Below are 22310 nucleotides of genomic sequence, written 5' to 3' on the forward strand. Positions count from 1 at the left end.
AAATTGTAAAAAAAATAATTTTTCACAAAAATGCAATAAAATAAATCATGAAGTAAGAAGATAAAACTGCAAAATATCATCAGTACAAACATAAAAAATTAATTATAAGTTTTTTATTGTTAAATAATACTTTAACTTAGGTTAAAATAAACTTGTCAGCAAGTAGTGCAGAAAAAAAAACAATGTATATAATGTTTAGTACCAATGTATCTTGATAAATTAAGTATCAATAACACTATAAATAGAACAACAAAAATTAAATAAATTAATGTATATAAATATTTCATTATCTTCTGACCAAAAACCTTTTTAAAAAAACTACCAGTTTAGAAGTGATTATTTACATGTACATATTTATTATATTAAAAATCACACATTGTAACTTTAAATACACAAACTCAAAAGAATTCATTATTTTCATTAATACATAAAGTAATAAACTACAGAAAATAGCACTAAACCGTACAATATCTTAGTAAAATTAAAAAACTAAAGATAATCATAAAGTAATGAAACATTTATAAAATTGAAACAGAAAACGTATTCTGTTATTATTTTTTGTAAATTCATTAATGTGATGAAATATATGTACAGAAAATGCATGTAGATATCTGATAACAAAAACTCTAAATGCATGAAAAAAAACTACCAGAATAGTCTAAACATTATTAAATTGTACTATAAATGTATACCAAGTATATATAATTATCAGTTATAATGATGTAAGTAAAAATGAACAAGTTAGGATGGATTATTACATTCCTCCTGGCTTTGGCAAATTTGTATCGTATGCTCTTATAACTTCTGATTGGGCGACTGCTCCTCCTTCTTCTTGAGAAAATGCAAATCCATCTGTAAATAGAATAGGTAAAATATCTGTAACTTAAATGACAATTTACAATTTAAATACAAAGCATTTAATAATAAAATCATTTTTTTTATACATTACATTTTACCTAACATTTCATTGTTACTTTTATTGCATTTCATAATATTTCCATTTTCATTTATATTTTTACAATTTCCAAAAGTAATTTTTAAAAATAGACAGATTTTTTACTAAGAGAAAAGAAAAGACCAACCAAATCTTATTGTTTTTTTCCAGCCAAAACCAAAATTAAAAAAAATTTCAAATTATAAAACACTGCTCATAATCAACTTTAGCAGTATGTTAAAGTAATTTAAGGTTTAACTAACGATATTAATTGAAAATAAAAACAGCAAATTACTTATCACATTATACAAAAATAATATATAAATTTTAATTTAAATATTAAAATAAGTTTTTCTTTTTTTTAAAATTGAAATTGTTTAATGAAAAAAATAAAACCAAATATTCATCAAAGAAAATGATAAAAATGTGATAAATACCTTAGAATTATTAAATACAATATAAAACACCTTGCTTTCAAAATACTGTATTTTTTTCTTCCATAGGGCTTTTTAGAATTCATTACCAATAAAAGAAGAAAGTATTGTTAATTAATTCAGAAAGATCCCATAGCAGAAAAAATTCCTGTACTTTAGAAGGAATTATTCTATAATCAAAAAATTTAACTTATTAATCTGTTGGATAAATTAAATATAATGTTAACTATCCTTTTCATCATAAAACTTCATTAAATATTAACTTAACAAATTTTAAAGTTTAACTATGCTAAAATTAAATGTTAAAGCTTTGGATGATGATATATATGCCCATATTTTTATAAAATTTTAAAACTGGATTTCTTAAAAATACTGTATATTATTGATAAAATTTCAATAATAAATGTTTATATATATTTATAACACTGTAATCCTGAAAATATTTATTTCAAAGCTGAATTTCTCAAAAATGATTCATATGATTTCTAATAATATTAATATGTTTATTATATAGCAAAATACTACATTTTGCACATATTTTTAATAACTGCATGCAATAGCCACAAAATTAAAAAAAAACACACTTTTTTCATTGTAAAATATTTCACATTTTCAGCTAATGTTTTAGAAATATTTATTGAAGGGAGTTTAACAAACAGATAACAATATCAGGTTTTCTCTACAACAGAAAACTCATTTACTTCTATTGTTTATTAAATTTTTTATTTAAGAAAGTCACTTGTATGTTAAAACAAACAGAACAGATTCAATGATATCTCCTCTAATGATGGTATTAAGTAATTAGCAGCTGGTAGAGAAAACAAATATATCTTTCATTGCCATACAACAAGACAAAAGTGAACATGATAAAGATTATTTAAAGGTTTCTAATTATCTTTCAGTATATACCTACATACAGACTAAATGTGTAAATGGAACTACTGCAGTATTTATGCGAGTCATTTGTATAAGAAACAAATATATATATATATATATATATATTACAAACATATAAGATAATATTTATGTCGTGACAATAAATTTTGGTCAGTCTCTACAATATAATTAAGTATAAGATTTTTAAAACTTACATTGTCTGCTAAGGACCTTGGTCAAGCTAATAGATGCCAGAATCAGTATTATTTAATTGGGTTATCTGTAAAAACTTGTTCTTTAAGCATGATTTTGACAATTGTTATTTATTCTTACTTCCTACACTTTAATTTTAAGAAGTTTACTGCCTTAATTAAAGCTCTTTGAAGTGATGTATGAAGAAGAATGATGAGGGGTACAAGTGAATCAAGTATAACTAGTACTGCATTTGCTTTATAAAAATAAAACTTTTCATTAATAATATAAGCAGCATTCTATTTCAATCAGTTAGTAGCAGGAACTATTGCGCAGAAAACTATAATAAAACTTTACTATTACAAATGTCCTCAACTAACTCCATAACACTGCATTCTTTCAAACTGGTATAGATAGATATTCCCCATTTTATAAATTCCATGAATACATGAATCTGATTAACAATTAGTTAATGAAGTTTTTCAACATCTGTTTTATAAGTTTTCTTTTCTTTTGAAATTCTTTTTTTCTAATCAACTTTATTTACAATTCAGTTTTCTAAAACACATTTGACACCATAAGTAAATCAAAAGAGAAAATATGACAAGAATGAAGACCATCCAATGGCAGCCCTTGTTGGATGCAGACAAATCTCAAAAACAATGCTTCATGAATATATAACAACAAAACAGTTAATAGCAGCAACAAAAATAAAAATAAAGTAACACTAAAACAACAGATAAAAATAATAAATATCTAAGGTTAAGAAGGTATTAAGGAATCATATGAATAATAAATGAGTAATAGAAATATAATAATGACAGAACTAAGTCCTGATAACCAGTAGCAGAATGTTAGAAAAGTAACAATAATAATACATACACCAAGCAGTAACAATGCTAACTTGTATATTGAACACAACACTGCACACTGCACCAAATTACTAAATAAAATGAGGTGTACAGCGACCGAGGTAGTATATGATACACGATTTATGTTATCAATGATAATTAATGTTGTGAGATTTGTCACAAATCACTGAGGTCCAGCACATTAAGGTTTGCAGCTCTGATCTCCCTACTGTTATCCAACAGCTTTACAGTTAAATGGTAATCATGTGTATAAGTTGTGACATGTAAATACTATTCATTCTCTGAATCCCTCCTGTATGTAGGAGATCTGTAGGAAGTCATAAATCTCATTGTTTGAAGCGAACCACAAAACCTTCGTTATAACCCTCAGGACTTCATTTTGAAATTGATGAATCACCTTAATGTTACTGAAACAACTCGTTCCCCACAGTTCTATACTGCAAGTTAAAATCTGTTTTAGGAATTCTTTTTATATCAATAACTTATTTGAGAGAAACAAATTAGAATTCCTACTCCACAGCCAGAGTAACCAAATAAACCTCATGTTAAATTGTTTCTTTTTTTCTTTTAAGTGATCTCTTCGGGTCAATTGACGATCAATGTATATAACTAGCTACTGAACTGTGCTCACATGAAGGATAAGGGTATTATCTAGATGTATTCAAGGCCAACTGTTTCTTCTTATGATGAATGACACGTGATTCAATTTAGCTTTCACCTGCACAACCATTCATCGATGAGATTCAAAGTAGACTGGACTTTCTGGAGGCCAGAGCTGTGTCGCTAAGACTGCTGTGTTGTTTGCAAAGGATGCAACTGTGATGAAGTCTACTGGAAGCTGTGGCATAGTGGCTAGGAAGGTCTACAGTAAGAATCACATACAAAATTGGACCCAGGATTGAACTTTGAGGAACACCAGACTAAATGTCAAAAAGAACAATTCCAGGTTACAACTAACTGATGTAAATTGATCACCTACTAGTTTCATAATAATAGATAAAGTGTTTGGGGTGTTTAGGCTCAACATTAATTTATAGAGAAGGCCGGCAGCCAGACTTTGTCAAAGCTTGCTATAGGTCTAAGAAATCTGCTGAACAGTATTTCTTCCTTTCTAAGCAATCATAGATGATATTAACAACTCTATGGGTTTTCTCAGTGGTTAAGTGCTCATGTCTAAAGCTGAACTGATGATCTGGGATAATGTTGTTTTTCACCAAGATTGGCCATAGCCTCTGAAGGAAGATTATCCAAAAACTTTAGAAAAAGTTGGAAGAGCAAATTTATGGGTTGATTTGAAGTCACTTCATTAGCATGCTTACCTAGTTTCAAGAACATACTTGAATACCTTTAATCGTTAATTGTATACCTTCCACTCAGTCGGATACAAAATTGTCTGAATGATAGCACTGAAAAGTTGGGTTATGTAGACTACTGCTGAAGGTGGTAGCATGAATAACATCCTACCAGTGAGTCAAATTCTGGAGCCTTCTTTATATCCTTTATTCTTTTGAATTCATCCGATATTTCAACACTCGAAATTGGTCGCACCTTATGTTGTGAGGTTGCAGACTTTGTGTACGTTTCAGACAAGTAATTCAGTCTTCTGGCTGTTGCTGCTAGCCCAACTGCATGGAGACTTCAAAGCAGGATATGGAAATGATTGTGGGGGTCTTTTAAATCTCTTATTACATTTCATTAGAAACAGATGTCACTGCCGAGGATGAAATACATTCAATGACAATTGAGTGACATGAATTATTCACAAAACATGTTATCTGATACTGCGTGAAGAGGTGAACAGTAGATCACTGAGATCCTCAGAAGCCCAAGCCAGTCCAGTATTTCAACCAAACTTGCTTGAATGTGATCACTTTTAAATGGAGATAGCTCAACATGCATTATTCCACTTTTGATCAGAATCGTGGAATCTCCATGTGCCCAACCATCAGGGTGACTTGTCACATATACAGAGTAGCCTCGGATTATCAAGTAGTTCCATTTGGTGAAATGCGTTTCTGAGATGAGAACAATGTCTAGCAATTCTGTCATGAGCATTGCCTCCAGTTCCTCTTGCTGGTTCATATGCCCATTTGACTTCCATGTTGTTTTTCTGAAACACTTTGTCATTAGCAGAGCTTAGTGATAACTTTTATGAGTAAGCCAATGAGATTGCTGATATATTGCATTTAAAACTCCATCTTCATAACCAATAACACTGGTGTATATATATACCAGTGTATATACACTGTGTGTGTGTGTGTGTATATATATATATATATAGTAACACTGTTACCTGTTACTGCCTCACCAAATGAATGAGGAGGATAAGGTGACTGGGGAAGGTCACATGGATGATTATTGGAGTGGGTTATCTGCTGATTAAGCGAGGGGAAGTCATTAATTTAGAGATCAAAGGGTCTATTCCTTGCATCTTGAGTTGGGTGAGGAGGAGTATTGTTTGATGTATAAGGAGTTCTCCTCCTCTTTTTCCTCTCATGAATTTCATAGAATACTTCACAAACTCTTGTAGTTTGCTGGGTGGGTTTGAGTGACATAAATTGCAGGTTACCAGAGTATTTCTATCCTTCTTCTGAAAGTCTGCCATCCTGTGCCCACCTGTGAATTTTACATAGCGGTATGGTCTCATGCAATTGTACTTACTATCTCATTATGTGTACTGCACAATACCTCTAGATCTCCTGGGTTTCTCAAACCTAACGCTACAGTTGGATATATATCTTACTTGGGAAATTTCTTGTAGTTACTTTGCAGTTCCAGGATTATGAAAAAGGTCGATATTGGCTCCTTTGTAATGGAATGACAGCTGTTAACAATGGTGTGAAAACTACATCCCTTAACCATGATTTCTTCTTTTACAACATCAATTGGGGCCAAATAGTGAAGGTCCGTAGTACTGCCTGGAATGCCCTATCATCCTTTCTAGTAAAGGTGTGGTCGATGAAATTCTGTTCCACGATTAATTGAATAAACTTCTGGTATGAGTCTATGTTTTTTGATACAACTCTTATTGCTTTTTGTTAATAATAAATATGCTGTAGTTCGATCTGACAATGACTGTTTCCAGTAACTCATATAGTTTTAGCAAGTCAGTGATATTATAATATTATTGGTGGTGGTTAAATATACACTTCTTCGTTATTCTGCTCTACAATTTCTTCCAGAGGTGTTCGAATTTATTTTGGCAAGATAGAATTAGAAACACCTTGTCATATTCTAAGCTTGCATAAGGTTGTTATTGTTTGTCATTGTATATTACTTGTTTGCGAGTCCATACCTTGAGGTGTCATTAACAGTATCAATAATGTCTCTGATTAGTTTGCGATGCGCCGATTTACAAGGATCTCTAGTAGAGGTAACAACTTGCCTCTGTTTCCAGTTGTTTGGAGTGCCATTGTCGATATGTATTGCTTACCCCTCACCATTATGAGTATCGAACAGCTGTTGCATAATAATGAAATAGACAATGCGTGATGTAGTTTAAGTACTACGAAGTGCCTTATAATACTTCTTAAAGACAGAATTCTAGTAAAATTATTACTAATACAATACATACTACCAATCCTAACTAGAGTTATCAATTAGATACTATTTATACAGTTGTCTAAATAAAGTTTTATAAATAAACCAGCACTTATAAACTAGTCAACCTTCAATCTCCAAAAACAGCTGTTAATTAGCTTTAATAAAAATTTTTAATTTTTCTGCTGAATAAAAAGATGGTTTAGATAAAACCCATTAACTTTTTTTTTTAATATTGATCTGCTAATTATGATCTATAACTTGAAAATTTACAGATACAGTTTGAACAAATCTACTCTCTTGTTGGTGATCTTTCAAGAGATATAAAGATTATTGGGTTTAAATGAAAAATAACATAAAATTTCCCAGAAACAGGTCTTTAAAATAGGCTTACACGTGTTTTAAATAAAGATATAGCTCTATTGTTACAGATTTTTTTTAATTTCAAGCAACTACTGGATTCATTTAATTCATTTTGACATAAGTAAACAATTTGTTGAAAAACTAAGGTTATAACATTTTTGAATGGTTTCATACCTTTTGCTAGTCATAGTGTACAATCATATAAACACCACAGGTGGAAGCAATGTTGAAATAAATGAAATAAAATTAATTCCTCTAAAACTGGATAAATGATTATATGACAAGGTATATACAGTTTAACTTTAAAAAATTGTAAGAAAAGAATAAGAAAAAAAGTATGAGAATAAGAAAATTCATACCATATGAATATTCTAATAGCATGGCTTTACTAGTATATTTCAGTCATATACTTGATGACTGTTGTTAGCAGTCATTTGAGTTGATAAAATATTATGATTTGTGAAAGACTGATGTAAGAGAATTCAATATGGTGATCAAACATTACTTTTTGAAAGGCAAAAGTACAAGGAAACTGAAGACAAACTAAATAAATATTATGGTGAGTCAGATCCATCTATTAAAATGGAACTTTGAGATTTCTGAATGACAACCTATTGAGATTATAACAGCAGAAAATATTGAAAAAATCCTTAATTTAGTATTGGAGGATGGAAGCTTGAAAAGAAAATATGTGATTGGATTGATAATAGACATCTCAGCAGAATGGATACATCAATAATTACTTCTGTGAAAACTGCCAAGATAGTTCCATGTTTGCTCATAATTAATCAAAGCATGAACAAGTAAACATTTCTAATTATGGTTTGGGGATGTTTTAATGCAACTGACAGGATTTTTATGCCTCAAAATAGTTGGTGGAACTTTTATACATCACTGCAAAGGTGAAAACCATTCCATCTGTGCAAAAGATGATAATCACTATCTTTTAGGATATTCATGGCATAATCTTCACTGACTTGCAGAGAAGAGTAAATCTTTTCTATGCTAATAGATTTTCTTTTGGATTGTCTACATAAAGAAAAAATGACAACATTTGATGAAAAGATTTTTTTTCAAAAGACAATGCACCAACTGTGATTGTAACAACAAATTTTCTGAATTATGGTATGGAATTCTTCCACATCCCTCCTACTTGCCCAGATTTAGTATCTTTTGACTAAGTTTCAGTTTTTTACTTTGCATTTCCAAATATGAAGAAGTGGCTTGTTGGAAATAAATTTATGTGAAATGATGTAGTTACTGCTGAAATATCTACCTATTTCAAATACTTGAATAAATCATACTATAAAGATGGTATGATTTACTTGAGCATCATTGGACTAAATGTACAAAATAGAAAGGAAATTATGTTGAGATAAAAAAAACTTTTCCACAAAATGTATTTTCTTAATTTTTACTTAGTCACATAGATTTATAACACCCTCATAAATCAGCTGATTCGGTAAAAAACAAAAACAAAAAAAAAACAACAAATACTGATCAATAAATTTAATACACTACATCAGAAACAAATTCTCTGCAGTTCACAAATTGAATAAAGCCAATGTATTCAAGCTATGATGTCTAATACTATATCAAACAGGTAAAAGGTAAATCACTTTTTACAAGTTTCTATTGCTGCTGGTCTCGGTTGTCCAATGAACAATATTGGCATGTAGAAGATTCCAAGTTATATTTTCGGTTCAGAAATAAGATTTTTTTTAATCAAATTTGTATTCAACACAAGTCAAATCTTAATGCAAATCTTTATAACTTTAAGAAATTTTCTACCAACAATAAATAAATTACTTATTTCATTTGTAATGGAATTTTAACTGTATCATGTTGAATACTGAATTGTAAACAGCAAAGGGTTTACCCACATTACTGTAATAGGAAATGCATTTAATATCATTACTAAGATACAAAAATTTAGCTTTCTAGTAAATAAGTTTTATGAAATATAAGCACAAGACTGACTTGATTTTATATTTATCTACTTTTATTTAATTATCTTACTTCACTTACTATTTAACCCAAGCTTACAAAAATTTGTTCGAAAATTTATTAACAATAAAAATAATGATTTAATTGTTATCGTTAGCAATAAATAATTACCATAAAAAAGTTAAAAGTAAAAGCTAAACAGATCTCTGTCAACAAAGGTTGCTAATACTCATATGTATGTCAATAACAGGCAGACGGTTTCACGACAATGGAACTTCACAGTAGCTAACACCATAGGGATTGAAGGTTGTGGAGCAAGAATAAAATTGTAATGGATAACACCATGTTTATTAAACTGTTTTTTTACAGATAATCAGAATTAAACAATGCTGGATGCAGCTTCACTGCATGCTATCACGATTTATTAATGACTTTAGCAATCACTACTATTTAAAATTTATTAAAATAAATAAAATAGTAAATAAGTTTTTATTATTTATAGACCACAACAAAGAATGAGGAATAAATGAAAAGCAATTTAATGAGCTTCCTGTATACTGGCTTCTTCGTTTCTAATTTTATTAAATAACAATTGTAGAAGAAAAATAAAAAATACGCTACACTGTTAAGATAAATCTTTAGGTAAACCTTATACTCTTTACACAAACTTCTTTTTAAAATCTGATACAAATTAAATTTATTCTTATTAACTTAAACAATCAAAAAATGCAAAATACAAACAACATGAAAAGAAATGTTTAAATATGAAATGGAGTGATATTTATGAAGTGTCTACTTTTTCTAAGGTGAAACAACAACTTAATGTGCAATTATAAATAAAATAGTAATAAAAATGAGTAAAAAATTATGCACATAAATTATATACAGATTTGCAACAAATGAAGTCAAGTGAAAGATTAATTGCATACTGCATTAAATTTTTATTTCATTAAAATTAATAACTGGAATACTGATGAACCTCAATCATTCCTCTTAACTGTTGGTGATGGTGATTAGGATAACTTCATGCATTCAAAAAAGCAGTTAATTATTTCAAAGCATAATATTTATATGATAAATTTCTTTCTACTGCTGAGTTGAAGCAGTATATATAACAAATTATTTTACAACAAAAACGCTAATTTACATTATTTGTTTGTTTTTTTTTATGACTGATTTTCATAAAGTATACCAGGTACAAGAAACACCAATCAAAGTTGCACTGTAAGCATAACTTTTCATTTTAAAATAATGTTTATTTTATAGCCAGATCCTGTGATGAATAGAATGAAGATAGAAAACTTGTATAAGGAAATATCACATACATTCTAGTGAACGTGACGTACTAATATAAAGCTATATAACTTAGTCGATAAGGCAATGAAAAACTACATCTCACTTTCTCCAATAAGTTTTGGATGGAATGCTATCACTTCACATAGTGATTTGTGAATTATGTCAGATCACCTCAATAACCATTATGAATGTGATACTTAAAATTGATACAAATATGATAAACTTCATTGAACTTTTCTCAGAGAAACTGACACTTTCAACACAAAAAGATAAATAATATTACCAATAAATAGTAAAAAAAAATAAATATCATTGCTTTCTTACTTAAAATATTTATATGTTTACCTTCAGCAACTATAGCTACATGTCTAGTTATACATGCATTGAAAAGTAAATGTACACCTATATAAACACGATTATACAGAGGGTATCATAAGTTCTCCTGGGACTTTTAAAATCTCTTTTACTTGTAAAATAATGAAAATTGTTCACATAAACATATGTCCTAAAATGTTTCGTTTATTAGTTACGGCTTATGATTAGTGAAAGAGTTCACTCGGATTTCAGCTACCCCAGTGAAATGAAGTCATACTGAAATTTTTAGGATGTCAATTAAGGGACAGAATTACTGATTTCTTATGGTTGTTGACCTGAAAAATTGAATTGGTCCCACAACCACATCTGCAGTAATTTTTGAGAAAACCCAATAAACTGGAATAAAAAAAACCTGTTTATTTGTTTGACATTCAATAACTTTGTTCAATGAGTAATAAACACATTAAAACCTGTAATGAATTTCATTCTGAACAAAATGTTTTAAGATAAGTTGAATAAAACAAAAAAAAAATAGAAAAATTCAGATTTTATTTAGAAACAGTATATTAAATTTGCTAGAAAAGTATTTATTTAATGTAAACAAAAACCAAATTCTTTTCTGGCGATGTAAAAATTTTTTAAAAACAATCTACAAATTTACTGTTAAAAAATTAAAAAAAAAGAAGAAATTACATAAATAAAATAACAATAACTTAAAAAATAATTTTTTTATTTATTAATGACAGAAATACAATAAATTATTTGAAAAGTTATTATTTAAAGGTTGGCAATAAATTAACAACAGCTGATCAACAATGCGCAATACTGTGTTAGTGTTTGAATCAGTGATTCCCAAACTGTGCGCCACTGCCTCTTCATAGGGGTGCCATGAAATATAGTAAAAGCTTAATTATTAATTGAACTAACACATTTATAATTATTAATTTAATGTTAATAAAGTAAAAAAAATAATGAAGATAACACAAGTTTTATCTATTTTTATTTCTTACTTATGAGTAGTCATACTTTTACTTAGGATAGGGCGCCATGGAAAAATTTTAATTGAAAAAGGGCACTGCAACTCGGAAAAGTTTGGGAACCACTGGTTTAAATCATTGTGTAAGGAACATAAAGTATATCGGGTACTATAAACTGTACTGTCATAGTGAAGGTTTTCTGTGAATTTTAGTTTGAACATGATTGGTACTAATTAGTACCAGTGCAGTCCAGGTGTCGGTACATGACTTCTTTCTATCAGATTGGAGTTTCATAATCGATGGTTTGGAGGACACTTAAACAAAACAAGTTTTATCCTTATCATAAATAGCCAGTTCAACATTTACACCCAAGAGATGGTCCGCTTGGCTTGGGAGTTCTGCAACTGGTGGAATACAAATCGACAACTCTACAGGTATGTTTTGTTTACCGACAAAGAAAATTTCACTTGAGATGGCTTCAACTTACACAATGAGCGTACATGGGCATAAATAAATTCTCATGAAATGGTGGAAGTCAATTTTCAACACCAATTTAGTGTACTGTATGGTGCAGCCTTCTTCACAATCAGCTCTTTGGACTGTTCATATTACCTGGCCGCTTAACTACTTGTATTTTCTTCAAGAAGAGTTGCTGCAGCTGTTTGAAAATGTTCCTCTAGTGCTAAGACGCAAAGTGTATTTTCAGCATGATGGTGCGCTTCCCCACTTCTGCAGTTCCACTCAATTAAATCATTATTTCCCTGAGAAATGGATCAGTTGTGGAGGTTCACATTTCCAGCCACCATGCAAAACAAAAGTACATTCTTGTGAAGAATTAATTGTCTGCATTATGGATGTGGCTGAGCAACTTAAGGACAGCTCTGAAGAACTAGAAAGGACAACAAAAGCAGTACAGAAGAACACCAAGAAATGTGTTGAAAATAGCGGGCTCATTTTTGGATATCTACTATAAACTGGTATGTATAATGCACTTTGGTTGTATCCAGAACCATTAGGGCCCAGAAACGGTTCTGGGCCCTAATTTATTCGATTTTTTAGGTCAAAAAGAAACATTTTAGGACATATATTTAAATGAATTTTTTCCATTATTTTCAAGTAGAATTGGTTATGAAAGTCTCAGGAGAACGTATGATACACCTGTATGTTGAGGGAGCATTCTGTGCACTACAAGTAATACTTCAGAAAAGGTTTGTAGTTCTGTGTTGTGTGAAGTTTGCTTCTGCAAGCCAGTCAGGCTGGTGACCTTGAGACTAGAAGGCATATCTGGTTCTTTGTTGTTCATTGTGAGTTCATCACCTTTGAATGACTAAGAAAGTGTCTTTCCCGATAGATAGTATGTGCTTCGACTGGTGTTAACTTTAGAACAATGAAATGTCTCGTTGAATACATCTTGTATGAGCACGATGAGTACACACAGATAGAGGAAACTATTTTTTTTCATTAAATTTACAGAACACTGGTTCCTAATCAAAATAGTGTAAGTAGTAAGAAATTTAGGAAGATAGATCAGTAAAAAACTATGAGCAAAGTAGTAGATCATCAGTACTCATTGAAGAAAAACTGCAGGACATATCAACTGCTTTGCAATGTAGTATAAAGTCCATGCAAAAGTTGGCGTAGGAGAAAATCATCAATGTTGCAACTGCACATAAGGCAGTTCATAAGAAGCTCAGTCTCATCCTACATAATGTGAAACTTCTTCAAAAGCTTTTGTCCACAGACTGTAGAAAGCAAATTCAACGCAAAGAATGAATAATAGTTTCTAGTGAACAGTTCTGATGATATTTTGGTCTATGTTTCTACACCAAAGAGGTATGATTCCATTTATTAGGGTATACGTCCATACAGAATTTACATTTGTGGTCTGCCAACAACCCATACACTGTACATGAAATTCCTTGATATGATCAGAAGATTGGGGTGTGGATTACAATATCCAGGAGAATAGTCAGCCTGATATTTTTCACTGAAACAATAAATTTAGCTCATTAATGTTAAATCATTCACCAGTTCATAAAAGAGCTAACCAATGATGAAATTAATAATGCTTGGATTTAACAAAATAACACTTGGATTTTACTGTAAAAAAAGCCACGCAGTCCATGAAATTTTTGGAGATCAAATCATTTCTAAGGGTTTGTGACCACCTCATTTACAGGACTTAAGTCCACCAGATTTTTACTTCTGCAGTTATGCAAAAAGTAATGTTATTGAGGAAACCCCCACAACCTCCAGGAACTTCTAACTGCTATTTGTGATTTCACCAAGAACATTCCACAAGAACAACCTCTTGTTCTCAAAGACTGTGGGTCTTTGAGAACAAGAAAAATGTGTGCAGATATGCCTGAATATCCATGGGATCATTTATGTAAGGTAAGTCGATGTTACATATTGTTACATTAGCACATAACAGGTGTATAGTAAATTTTCAAACGTATTGTAGCTGCTGGTAAGAGATACATTTTTTGGTAGATAAAAAATGCCAGAACTTATTGGAATCCAAACCTAGAACCTACTGGATGAATGAATGCATACTACCAGTATGCCATGAACTGATAATTTTGATATAACTGTTTATTATTACAAACCGTATAACAATCACATTTTTTTTAAATTCATACCATTAAACGTATGAAAACATCATCCCTGAAATGGTTTCTTCCAGTGATTATTAAAAAGATAGGCCTCCTTTGTTTGCTATTTTTAATTTAGGTTTTTGTAAACCCTCCATCTTATACACACTACCAATAATGATAACCTACTGATGAATCAAAAGAATGTATTATTTCTTTATATTTTTTCTACTCAAAGACCGTATCTTTCGTTACATAGAAAGTTATGATCAAGTTGTTAATAATCTCTACATCACATATAACCAAAAAAGTGTGTTTGTTTAGTATGAATACTTCCATTATTGTGGCTATCATTACAACCTTCCTGTTACCGTAAAATTCAAAAGCACATGTAATCTTTCAACTGATTATAATTTTGATAGGAAAAGCAACTGCTTATGTACATTAAATTTAGCTATTATTATATTTGGCACCAAAATAAAAGAATTCATTTACATTAACAAAAATCTAAAGATTTAACCAGTTATTACATGTTTTAATTAATAAATATAATTTATTTTAATTAATAAATTACATAAATAAATTAATAAATCCCCTTCCTAAGTATTAGACAATAAGTTTAGTTTTTTATTTTATTTTAATTAGTTCAAATATTTTCTTCAGTTTATTTTTACAGAAACCTTTTTGATTATTTGGTGACAATAAACATGCCTAACATCTTATCAAAGGTACAGAAAATTTTATCACGGATTCAATATTTATGAAGTGTAGCATTACAGTATGCAATGATTGCAAAGAAATGTTGGTTTTACTTTATCATTTAATAAATATTAATTTTTTTTTACAAGTTGGTTATTTCTTAAATACCTTACTGAAATACATTTTGGCAGGATATATAGATATACTAAATTTCATTCTAATCTTAACTATTTTTTTTTCATTATTATTTTTGCAAACTCATTTTTACAAATCAATGTTTCATCAAACAGGAATTAATATCTGTTTTATTATTTAATTATTCAATCTCTCATATAATAACAGATTAAAAAAAATCACTCACTCTACTCCTACTTTTTTTTATAAGAAATAAATTTTATTATGTGTGAAAAATGTCCAGCCAGTATTTGAACCCAAGATTTCCTTATGAAAGGCAGAGACACTACTATTCTACCATGGGATCTGCAATGAAGTTAATTCTTTTAAAAATTATAATAAAGTAAATGCTAATTTTAAAAGAATTTTAGAGAGTAACATTTTCATTATAATATATTAAAGAAAATTTTATCATTTTTATTCTGCCACAACTGAAATGGATTTTTCTACAGAGTTTTTAAATTAATGATATTCCTGAGGGATACACCGCTCACTGGCAGTTGTAAGGTTACAGAATTTATAAAAGATTGAAAATCTAATATTTGGAATATGTATATAGTGTTTGGAACATTTGGAAAGCTTATGTTGGAATATGGTGCCATAAGATGCACCCAAGTTTTTTAACACAAAAAAATATCTTAATTATATATATATAAATATATAAATTAGAGAAAATTCACTAAGCTAATAAATTATCTGTTTAATTAATGGCTGCTATCAAATTTCTTTGAAAATGGGGTTAAAATGAATGATTTTGTAAATTATTTATTCTGTACCATAAATTAATTTTAAAAATGTAAACTTAATAAAAGTACTGTACTATGCTGTAAATTATAATGTCATTATTAATTATTTAGCTTTAAATCTACAAAATTTAATGGATCTACTGTTAAAATGAACAACATTTTATCTCAAAAAAATATTTTACTTTTAGATAAAAAAACATTACAAATACGATTTCTTTTTTCTGTCAAACATATTGTCTAACCAAATAATTTTTTTGATTTCCAAATCTAAATTGGGTACCATCTGCAGTCAAAAACTCAAGACCAGAGGACTATTAAAATATTATTCATTTAATAGTCTTGGCTCTGTTTAATAAGCAGTAAGTTAATAATATTTAGCCACTGACAATTTTTACAATGCATTACAATGAGGTGCATTACAATTTTTACAGTGCATAGTGTTAAAAAGAGGTATACCACATGTTTAACACTTAAGAATGATACATCAATGTGAACACAGTGTATACTGTTGATGTGTATATACACACACATCAATGCATAAAAATATATGAAAAGTTATTAAGTGTAAATTTAAATCTTTTTAATTTGAATTAAAATTTTACATTAACTTTTTTTTTCAAATTAAAGTATTTTTAATTGATTAAAGTATGAGTATGGGGAATCCATGTTCTGCAAGTAGCAAAGTTACAAATGAATAAGTATTTGTCAATCAGGGTCAGTTTTACACAGACAATCAGAGTAAGAAAAAGGAAACACCAATAGGATGGGAAAATGAAGGTGTGAAGCAGATAGATTATTGAATTGAATTCATAATAATGGGATAGAATGATGTGACAATTAAACGTAGGAACCATACATACTATTTATAAATGGAATAAAAACTCATAAATCTGCTTTCACAGAAGGACAACAAACTAAAAGCTACATTAGGTTTTGCACAGAAATAATGATACGGTTAATTATAATTATCAAAGTACAAGGGTAAGTCAATTATCCACAATTAAGTTATATTTTTGTTTATGTTGGTAGTACTGTCGTGTTGCGTAGAAGATGCATGCATGGTATAATTGTTGTTATGTCTGTGCAGGTTTGATGTTGCTAGGTTAGTTCCGTTATCGCTGCCCTGCCATTAACCATGGCTGCTTCACTTTCTGTTTGCACCAAAGAAGAGCAACTTTCAGTGATCCGTTTTTTGTGCTTGGAAGGTGTATCAGGGATCGAAATTCATCAAAGACTTTCGGTACAGTACGGGAACAGTGTGTTGCCGCAACGGAGTGTCTATGAATGGATTGAAAAATTCAAAAACGGTCGCACAAGTGTTATGCACGACGAAGGAGCTGGATGACCGTTTATCGCCACAAATGAGGAAAACATTGAGCGTGCACGTGACATTTTTTTTCTTAGACAGACAAGTAACTATCAATGAAGTGGCCATCGTCTGCAAATTAGTCACGGTTCTGCCTACGAAATTATCCACAACGAACTTGGGTTTCATAAAGTTTGTGCAAGATGGGTCCCAAAACAGCTCACACAGTTGCATAAACAAACGCACTTGGATATCTGCCAAAAACATTTGGATCGCTATGGTAACGAACATCTTCTTAAACAGAATCATCACTGGTGACGAAACATGAATCCATCATTACGAGCCGGAGAGTAAACGGTAGAGTATGGAATAGAAACATCCAGATTCGCCCTGCAAAAAAAAAAGTTCAAGACCCAACTGTCCGCAGGAAAACTGATGCTTACAGTTGTTTTTTGGGACTCACAAGGCACAGTACTGGAACATTATGAGGAAAGGGGCACGACAATAAACAGTGTGCGTTACAGTGAGATGCTTACTGCCAAGCTGAAGCCTGCAATTCGAAGCAAATGCCGAGGATTGCTGTCAAAAGGTATTGTGTTGTTGCACGACAATGCCCGTCCACATACTGCTGTCCACACTGCTGAAACGCTCCAGAAACTCAACTTTGAAGTACTGGCTCATCTTCCATATATTCCTGATCTTGCCCCTTCTGACTACCATTTGTTTGGTCCACTCAAAGAGGCATTAAGGGGCTGTTGATTTACCTCAGACGAAACAGTGGAAGAAGCGGTGCATTCCTGACTTGCAGCTCAACCGAAAACTTTCTTTTATGAGGGCATCAGGAAGCTTGTGCAACGATGGACCAAGTGCGTTGAAATGCAAGGAGACTATGTTGAAAAATTATCTACATGTAAGTTTCCTATTAGTATTGCAATAAAATTTATAACTACATTGCGGATAATAATTGACTTGCCCTCGTATAACACTAGGAACATGCTAACTGCACAAATAACTAATGTATGCTGCTAAATTGAAGAAGTTCAAATAAACAGAATTAAGCTACAATTATTAAAAAAAAATTAATAAAAACGAAAACATTTATTAGATTTGGCAAAAAAAATACAAACACCACACAAAACACTACAAACACCAGACAAAACACAACAAACAAATTTTTACAAAATAAAAACTGTTATGCTAATTAAATCAATACAAAAAAATAAAATAAACAAATTAAAATAATCCATCTTTATTAATACTATAAATGATACAGTTGGGTAAAAAAAAGAAAGAATAATGTTTATAATAAATAAGTGCATTGTCTGTAATTATTCACTGTGTATTGTAATTTTATTAACATCAAACAGAGAGGCAATAAATTTTATATTAAAAAGGTTTATTTTTCACAAACTGCAGCTGCATTGTTAAGTAAACCTCATGACATTTTTTCTTTACTTTCTTCTATAAGAATTAAATAATACAGATATGAAAATTCTAGTTTTATAACAAATCAATCAATATTAATATATATATATCATATCAAAACATATAATAAATATTCAAAACTTAAAAAAAGATACTTATTTTTCATTGAATTTTAGTGATTGTTATATTCATACAATATCTTTATTTTTATTAAAAATAGAAACCAAAATAATTTTTTTCTTCTTTTTCATACATTTAAAGTGGATTGCAGTGAAATGAATGTTCACTTATGTTGTGCAAATTTTGTTTAGTAGAATGCATATCATGTTCTATCTATTGTTATATTTATTTTAATGTTCATTACAGTACTAAGACCTCAGAGTCAGTTTAAATGTTACTTTAATTAGGAAGATGAGTGAATAAAAGGATAGATGAAAAAATGTCAGACAATTTCAGGAATTTGAATCTTATACCAGCCTCTGTAGAAGACAAATTAAAAAGGATTTTGAAAATCTATTTGGTATAATCAACTTAAAAATGAATTACAGTAGAATTTTCCAGCAAGTAAAAGAAAATCATTAAAACAACGAAAAATAATGACCTAAGTTCATTTAGACACAGTCTGATAATGGCAGCAAAGGACTTTTTCTACTAATTTCCAATATTTTGAGTTTTGATTATTTAATTTGTATCTAAATTATTATAAATTGATTATGTATCTTTTATTTTCTGTTGTATCCATAGTACTTTTAAAAGTGATCTATACTTGCTGTCGATAACAGAGATTATTTCCCTTCGTTGCACATTTCATTCAATAGATCAGTTTATATTCAGTTTGTCATAAATTGGAGCTGAATGATCTCTAACTAGGGTTTTGTATCAGTGTATGACTTGAGTGTTTTAATGAAGAAAGTAGTATATATGTCCACATGTCCACACAAGTTTTGCTATTGTAACAGGATTGTTGCTGATAAATTACATACATTCTCAATGATTAAAATTTATTATAACTCCTTTATGATCAAAAAATTTCTTGGCCATTTAGAAACCACATTACTATACTCATGTGATGAATACTTAAGTTGCTGAATATGATGTAATCATCTACCATAAATTTTTCTGTAGCTAAAATAGGCCATTAAGAATTGACAGATACAGAATGTGAAATAAGAAACAAATTTTTAGAATTTTGTCAATTATCATTCGCCTCTTAATGACCTAATCAATTCTTTTCTTCAAGTCATTGGAAATAAAAGATGTACTCCATGACCTAATTCTCTTTATAAATGTTTTCCTTCTCCATGTTAATATGAGGATATTTTTCTACCATCATCATATTGATTCATTCATCATAAATATTATCACAACTACTTTGACCTCAGCATAATGGACTTTTCTATATTTAAAAATTCATTAACTGCACTTGGCAAATAGACTTTTAAATGCTTTGTTTATTTCAGTTGTAAAAAAATAAAACAAAAGAGAGAAGCCATCAAATTTGCATAGGACATAAAACAAAATTGAAACCAATCAACCTAGCATAAGCAGAGTAATTTATTCGTGGATTTCCTTCAAACATTATAGAAATGCATAATTTGTGAATACCCACATTTTTTTAGCTCTCTTTAACCCCAATAAAAAAACATTATAAATTACTTTTCCAAAAACTTAAGTCTTCCTATAACATTTATCTATTACTCATGACTAAGTTATATGAATATTTTTGATCTACAATATTTCTGTAAACTAAAGAAAACAATTAAAATAACATTAGGGGAAGCACACATATTACGCAAGTACAAAATAATTCTACCATCCACAATATCTTTTTAGTTTTACAAATTAATTTGGAATTATAAAAATTTTTTAAAATGTTCCATTTAATTTTTATTAATTTAATCTCTTAATTAAGATGATAGATATAGAATTTGATTCAATATTAACATTAATATGTAAAAAGAAATACAGAAAGAGGCGTTGTTTTATTTTTCCTCTGAAAAGTTATTTCAAAATCTTTTAAATTCTATTTCCATTAATAATTAGAATAAAAGGTTAATACAGAGAGGTCTATAAAAAGAAAATATATTAAAAACCACTAACCATTTTGTATATTTATTAAAGAAATTAATGATTAATCAGAGCATACTATACCCGATGATTGTCTTTGTTTCATAAAAATAAAGAACTGTTTTTTTTTAACTTGACACAGTTGCAAACACTTTCTGTGGAAAACCAAAAATAAATTTAAAAAATTTCTTAAAAGCATACACTAAATTAAAAATTAAGATGAAAATTTTATACTACTTGGTACCTTTTCTATCATTAAAACTGATCACTTGGTTACTCGATTATTAAAACCAACAAGTAGTAGTTAAATTAAAACTGCTTACCATTGTGTATATATTTTACCTTAGGAGAGAAATTGAATCGGATGCATTACAGCAATTTTTCTTATTTCAAGAAAAACAAAAATTAATTTTCAGTTGTATGAGGAGTGTTTGATAAGACTATGAAAAGTCAAGAATTTTTATTTGTAGTACATTGTTAAGATCATTCTTAGTTCTGCATCTCTGTTAGGAGCAAACACAAAGTTTCAGTCAGAAATATTCAAAATTCTGTTGTTGGCAATCATTTGAGTTGATCAAGTATTAAGATTTATGAAAAATGAATGAAAGATTTGTGTGTCAATCAAAATCAACAAAAACATTTACCTTTCAAAACATTACATTTTGAAAGGCCAGACCATACAGGAAATTAGAAATAAAACCATCATAAATATTATGGTAAGTCAGCTTTATATGTTAGAAATTTACAATTAATTTGATTATTTTTGAAGTGGTAGTATGATCACAAAAATGTTGAATGTTCCAGACAGTCTGTTGAAAATACAACTGCAAGGAACATTGAAAAAATCCATGATATGGTGATGGAAAATAGAAGTTTTAAAGAATATGAGATTGTTAACACAGTGGGCATTTTAAATGAATAGATGCATCATATTTTACAGGAATATTTACATAATCAAAAACTAAGTACTTTGTTTGCTTACAAATGATTAAAAACATAAATTAGTAAACATTTGTAAATAGGGTTTGGGATTGTTTCAATGTAATCAAAAATAAATTTTTATAGTTTCATAACAGTTTATGAAACTCGCATACATCACTATGACTGAAATCAAGGAACAATCAAAACAGAATATTGGTGAAATTGCACCAAAAAAGAAGAAAACCATTCTATTAGTTTAAAAGATAATGGACACTTACTGGATGCTCATAGCATAATTTTAAAAACTTTCTAGAAAAAAGTTAACAAAAATAATCAGACAACATAAATGGATTTTTACTGGATCATCAAAATGAGGAAATCTGATGAAAAAATGGTTCTTTTCCATTACTACAATGCACAAATTCACTCATCTGCAATTGTGACAACAAAACTTTTTGAATTACACTACAAAATTCTTCTGCATCCCCCTGCGTACTAGTCTTAGCACTTTTGGCCAGAATTCTGAACAAGTGACTTGGTGGAAAGAAATTTACATGAAATGATGAAGTTATCGGCAAAACATCTGCCTACTTTGATGACTTCATAAATCATACTATAAGGTTGAGATAAAA

At 29.5% G+C, this 22310-nt stretch overlaps 1 protein-coding gene across 10 annotated transcripts in view; it reads right to left on the reverse strand.

Annotated features, from left to right (window-relative positions):
• Window positions 1-636: 636 nt before the first annotated feature.
• The window catches only part of ATP8A (ATPase phospholipid transporting 8A1), a 453786-nt gene continuing 432112 nt past the window's right edge, over window positions 637-22310 (reverse strand). For 8 of the 10 annotated variants that reach the window (XM_075356440.1, XM_075356443.1, XM_075356434.1 and 5 more), the window contains one exon: window positions 650-852. In XM_075356440.1, coding sequence (XP_075212555.1) covers window positions 755-852 — 98 coding nt within the window. In that variant the 3' untranslated portion in view covers window positions 650-754. Of the gene's footprint in view, window positions 853-20844; window positions 20913-22310 lie in introns of those variants that run through there. The other 2 variants (XM_075356432.1, XM_075356433.1) reach the window with 2 other exon arrangements.

The sequence above is a fragment of the Lycorma delicatula genome, chromosome 2 (assembly GCF_047948215.1).
Source record: "Lycorma delicatula isolate Av1 chromosome 2, ASM4794821v1, whole genome shotgun sequence".
Classification (NCBI taxonomy): Eukaryota; Metazoa; Arthropoda; class Insecta; order Hemiptera; family Fulgoridae; genus Lycorma; species Lycorma delicatula.